The sequence below is a fragment of the Dermacentor silvarum genome, chromosome 8 (genome assembly GCF_013339745.2).
Source record: "Dermacentor silvarum isolate Dsil-2018 chromosome 8, BIME_Dsil_1.4, whole genome shotgun sequence".
NCBI classification, from domain to species: Eukaryota; Metazoa; Arthropoda; class Arachnida; order Ixodida; family Ixodidae; genus Dermacentor; species Dermacentor silvarum.
The window spans coordinates 98,057,594-98,063,199 of NC_051161.1; the positions used below are offsets into that span (position 1 = coordinate 98,057,594).

Here is a 5,606-nt window from a genome sequence, read left to right on the forward strand (position 1 = left end):
ACCGATGTCTAATCCACGTAAAATGACCTGAACAAAGTGGTATGCTCACAAGTCGGTCCATCACAACGTCGCTGGGTGAAGCCGTTGAAATACAAATATATATATATATATATATATATATATATATATACTCATGTTCACCTTTATTTTGCAAATGGCACCTGCTGTCTATGCTTTCAGTGACTGTGGGAGCAACATCAGGTGCAATAAGTAAACAGCTTCCTGGCAAGGTGTTTTCTGTAACGGATATATGAGAGTCCCATTAAGCCCAGAATTGATTGACATAGAAAGTCCTGGAAACAAAGTAAGGCGATGAAAAGATGTTACATGCATCAATATTAAATTATCAAAAAGCTAACAAAGCCGAGCAGAAAATGTGCAAAAATAATTCCAGACTTCCAGCAATATCTTTTTCCCGAAGGCAACAATTAACAGCACCGGGCGAACTGGATAGTGACTTGGTTACCCTTTCTCTGTTTTCTATTTTATATCACAAAAGTTGAAGTCCACATGTAATGCTTTTGCGTTGAAATAAACATAAAAAGGCAAATAAGGGTTGAAGAAAAGACAAATTTCCGATGGTAGGAGCCGGCACTACACCTTCAGTAAATTGCGCTTAACTTTCTTTCAGGCGATCAATGCAGGCGAATAGCACATAGTGCGGCGGTATGTATTTTTGTATTTGTACTAAATCCACACTCGAGCGTTAGCCTGCTCCAGCCACTTTATTGGTAAACTGACAGGTATGATGTATCCAACCGCAGGCGTCACGGTGATTAGAAGCGTCGAATGTGCAATCTTGATATTAAATTCTCGAATCGAAAGATACATATTGAGAGTCGAGAAACACGCTGCCAAGGAGGAGATAAAACGCACCTTGAACCATCTAGGTAATGAAGTTATGATATGTAAGGAGACATATCTCATATAATAATTTGAATGTAAATATTTTGAATAACGGAAATTGAAGAGAGCCAAGAACACTGAAAATCTGCGCCGTGAGATCCCTAGTCGCTTTAATTGATTTCGCTAAGAGAAGAACTGGCAGCGCGTTTCCCCTTCACAACGTCCGTTTCCACAAACATGCAGTACAGCCTAATTATAGCGACCTCGCAGATTGCGCGCAACAACGAGCGCATTGCCTTCAGCCGCATATAAGTAGCTGTACTTATTTTTTTAAATGAGGGAAGACTGCTTATACAACAATGTTTTCAACAGGCATTTTATTGCAGGCTAGCCGGTCGTCCAGAGCATGGCAACAGTGGAATGGCTAGACTCGGGAGGCAGAGTAATTCACTTCTTGGCATCAAAGCTGATGCCTCCGTTTCCTCCGGTACCTCCGCCGAGGCCGCCAGCGAGAGCTTCATTCGGAGCCATGACGATCAAAGCTGAAGCGCAGAAAAAATCAGTTTGGGGCTTAATAATGGCATTTTTGTAACGATCATCTCTCTTTAATAATACGTACAACTTCTGGCATAGGATGAGAAGCTGCATTTACGATTCTACAGGCACAGATTTAAATAAATATTCTTTCTCAGAAGAAGCAATACAAAATATTTTTGCCGAGCTAGATATAGTATCATATAAAAAAAAGCGCCGCTGCGCCATGTTCGAGTCTGTTTCCATATCCTCAGGCTCCCTGCAGCGGCATATTTTTTTACGTTCACTGCTTAGCCAAAGCCTCTCTGAGAAACGGCAAATATATATTGGGCACGCACCCCTGTCGGTGTTTGTCCTGCTCATAGTGTGCCCCGCCACAAAGGTTTTTCCGAGAGGCGGTAGGTGCAAATTCCCTGCTAGGTCATCGCCAACAACAAGAGCGCTAGGCAAATTCACAATATAATTCACGTTTCTCATATTTCACATTTTCTTGCGTTTATCTTACAAAATTCATATTTTTCGGCCTGTGCAATAAATTCAAACACAAAGCAAAGGTGGATGCCGCTAGATTAAGTGTTGTAAGCTAATATCAGTTAAATCTTCTGTTGTGATACCGTTTTACCAAATATAGAAGTCCTCAACATTGTTCTAACACATGTTTGGTATCACAACCAATGCAAGAATCAAACACAACTTGAGGAAGAATATTCTAAAGTATGCCACAAGGAAGCTTGTTACAGTGTAGTCGAATAGTTGTGGTTAACTTTTAGGTAATACATTTATTAGAGATTAACGCGATATTTTTGACGTACTAAGACGTCTCTGTTGGCACGACGGAAGTCCTGGTGTCGTATGCAGTTTGTCCTCCAAAAAAAAAAAAAACACCGCATATCCACGGGGTGAATGATGATGAGTGGGCGAAGCTCCGGAGGGAATCATCGGTAAACCGTGAATCTTCCGTGTAATTCGCCCAGTCTCGCCGCACTAAATCGAACGATTGACTTCCATCAATGACACGCGCCATATGTGACGTCATTCCTATTTTATAACAGCGCCGTTCATTATAATTGCACCATCTCCCGCTTAAGGGGACGCTAGCACAAACGCGTTAGAAACGTGCAGTACTCTAAGGGGAAGAGGCCACAGCGTCTTACGCAGCCGTTTACACATGCCGGAACGTGCACCGCGTTTGCCGACGCCATCAGCGTTTATGAATACGGGGGTAAGGCGGAGAGGCCACATCGTCTTACACCAGCTTCTTACACGGGCCGTAACGCGCTAGCACAAACGCGTTAGAAACGCGCAGTCTTTCGTTAATGTTGGGTATTTATTGCCATCGTGGTGCGTCTGTACATGTGTGCTTCGTGTGCTACATGTGTGTGTACATGCGTCTGTACATGTGTACATGTGTGTGTACATGCGTCTGTACATGTGTGCTTCGTGTGCTTCGTGTGTGTACATGTATGCTTCGATATTCATAACACCAAGGCGCAGTTACAGGTTTTGTACGCAGAAAAATACAGAGGTGCACTAGTGCGTGCGCGAGCGCAGCGTTTTCTAGAAGAACAGCCATGCAGTAGGTCCCTAGGTGATGAGCGCCGACATGCGCTGTCTAAACAAATCCTAGAAATAGACTATGGTGGAATAGTTGTTAATGAGCCGACCCTCATAACTCAAGCGTTTTTTGAACATTACCAAAAATTATTTCGAAGCCATAAGCCATTGGATACATGTGTGTCTGCCACCAAATTTGTATCCCTGCTGCCTCAGTTAAATCAGGACGATTATGATTATACAAACGATGACATTGATATTAATGAGATAACTGCATGCATAGATTCATTAGCGAAAGGCAAGACGCCTGGCCCGGATGGCCTTACTGCCAAATTTTATCAGTGTTTTCGTTCCCTCTTGTCCCCATTATTACTTCAGGTGTACCGTGAAGCCTTGGAGGTAGGTTACCTACCTGCCACAATGTATGCCCACTGTACTCATAGCCAAAAGCAATGATGAAACTAAATTGCAAAAAGTGGACGGATACCGGCCTATTTCCTTATGCAATGTGGATTATAAAATTTTTGCAAAAGTATTAGCTAACCGTTTACAAGTCGTGATAAGATCTGTGGTAGGTGATCATCAAACCTGTGGCATCAGAGGTCGGTCCATTCAGACCAACATTCATGTTGCGAGATCTGTGCTTGAGTGTGTAGCCGAGGGGATTGGACAGGTAGCAATGGTACAGCTAGATCTGGCTAAGGCATTCGATAGGGTGAATCACTCGTTCCTGTTTGGTGTACTGGAGCATATAAATATCGGATCCCAGCTCCTTAAAGGTGTCAAAATATGTTATGCTAATGGCTCAACGAGGTTGATAGTGAATGGTTCTCTCTCCGATCCGATTAGGCTTTTATCATCAGTAAGACAAGGATGCCCTTTGTCACCGCTTCTCTTTTGCCTGTATTTGGAGCCACTTTGTATGAGCATCCTGAAAGAAGAAAATTTCCAAGGGTTTAAACTGCCGTCGAGTGAGATTCGGGTTCTTGCATATGCAGACGACGTGGCCTTCTTTTGTACTGATAAAAAGAGTGTAAAGACTGCTCTCGCAATTACAGAAGAATTTTGTGCGGCTTCTGGTGCCAGCATTAACTTTGAAAAAAGTTCAGGTTTTTGGTTTGGACTATGGGCCACAATGCCATCACATTACGCAGGCATTCAATGGAAAAATGATCTGTGCTATTTAGGTGTACCTCTCTCACAGTATAGAAATAGCAACAGTCATTGGTCGGGGGAAGTAGGGAAAATACAAAGTAAAGTGAATTCATGGCGAGGACGGAATTTGTCAATGTTCAGTCGTGCTGAAGTGTGCAACGTGTTTTTAGTTTCCCGTCTCATGTATGTGCTGCAAGTACTGCACTGCTCAAGACTTCGTATTCAGGCACTGCATCGCGTATTTGCAACATTTAGTTGGAGCTCGAGTTGCGAATCCATGCGGCGCGATAATCTGTTCGTCCCTCTTGAACGAGGTGGTTTAGGATTAGTCCATCTCTTCGTCAGGCAAATTGTTTCTCGTCTGTTTTTCTTTCGAGACAGTGATCATCCCTTTTTGCGTGAAATGTTACAGCTCCGATTAGATCATTATCTTCCTGATATAGTAGTGTCATCAGATGCCAAAGATGTCACACAGGCTCCTTGGGGCTTTCTCAAGGAGGTTGTGGATTCATTCCTTTTCTTGAAAGTTAGATTCAGCCTGGAGTACATTTTCACTGCGAGTCGAAAAGAAATTTCTGCTGCACTGGTGTATTCGATTTTCCCAGATCCTTTGTATCGTGCACCTTATTTAAATCAGCCTTATCAGGATGTACTTAGGCGGGTCCGTAAAATGTGTATACCTCCTGGAGCTAAAACATTTTTCTTTATACTGCATACGGAAACACTTCCTGTTAAAACCTGGTTGAAGGCGAGGGGCTGCTTCGTGCCATGGTCCACGAACTGTCGACTGTGTCCACGTGCTGAAACTATAGATCACTGTTTTATAGACTGTACAGATGCTATATTTTTCTGGGACGTTCTCCAACGGACGCTTAAAAAGGACATTGACATCACTCCATACGCAATTAGATTCCTACCGTTTAAGATTAGTGGCGGTCCTCCCTATGACATGTTCGTAGTACTGGGTTTGTATAGCCTATGGAGAGCTAGAATGTGTGATCGCCATGCCGAAAGCCCGCGATCTACAAGATCATTCTTTCAAGAAAGTGCAGCTTATATAAGAAGTGTGTACGCCGTGCAGGAACCTCCGCCTGACTGGATGCACTTGTTGGACGCATGTGTGTGTTTGCCCGAGTTTTAAGTGTGTAGCTATGTCCGCACAGTAATATACCTTCCACTTTATTTTCCATGCATTAAAGAAAAAAAAAAGTGCTTCGTGGCGTAGTGGTTAGCGCCACGCGTTCAGAAGCGAGGGGTCCCTGGTTCGATTCCGCTACGGACACAATTTTCGCAATTTTTTTTTTCTCATAAAAGTAGACGTGGCTACCTACTACTACTACTACTACTACTACTACTACAGAGGAGGGACAGACCCACACCCTAAGGAGCTTCGCCCCTAAAACTGCATCGCTTAGTTTCCCGGATGAATGTTAGAGTTGAGGGAGACGGGCCGTAGTGGTGACGTGGAGCGGTGGAACGACGAAGGGGAGCGGCGTCTGGCTGAACGGTAAGTACTT

The 5,606-nt window shown here is 43.6% G+C and overlaps 1 protein-coding gene across 1 annotated transcript; it reads left to right on the forward strand.

The window, feature by feature from the left end:
• Positions 1–4,027: 4,027 nt before the first annotated feature.
• Positions 4,028–5,231, forward strand: LOC119462308 (uncharacterized). Its single transcript, XM_037723651.2, has one exon. The coding sequence runs from the start codon at positions 4,070–4,072 to the stop codon at positions 5,228–5,230; it is 1,161 nt and encodes a 386-aa protein (XP_037579579.1). The 5' UTR covers positions 4,028–4,069; the 3' UTR covers position 5,231.
• Positions 5,232–5,606: the final 375 nt, after the last annotated feature.

Excerpts from the sequence above, each read along its gene's own strand:
- LOC119462308 (XM_037723651.2), top strand. The coding sequence starts at position 4,070 with ATGCCATCACATTACGCAGGCATTCAATGGAAAAATGATCTGTGCTAT.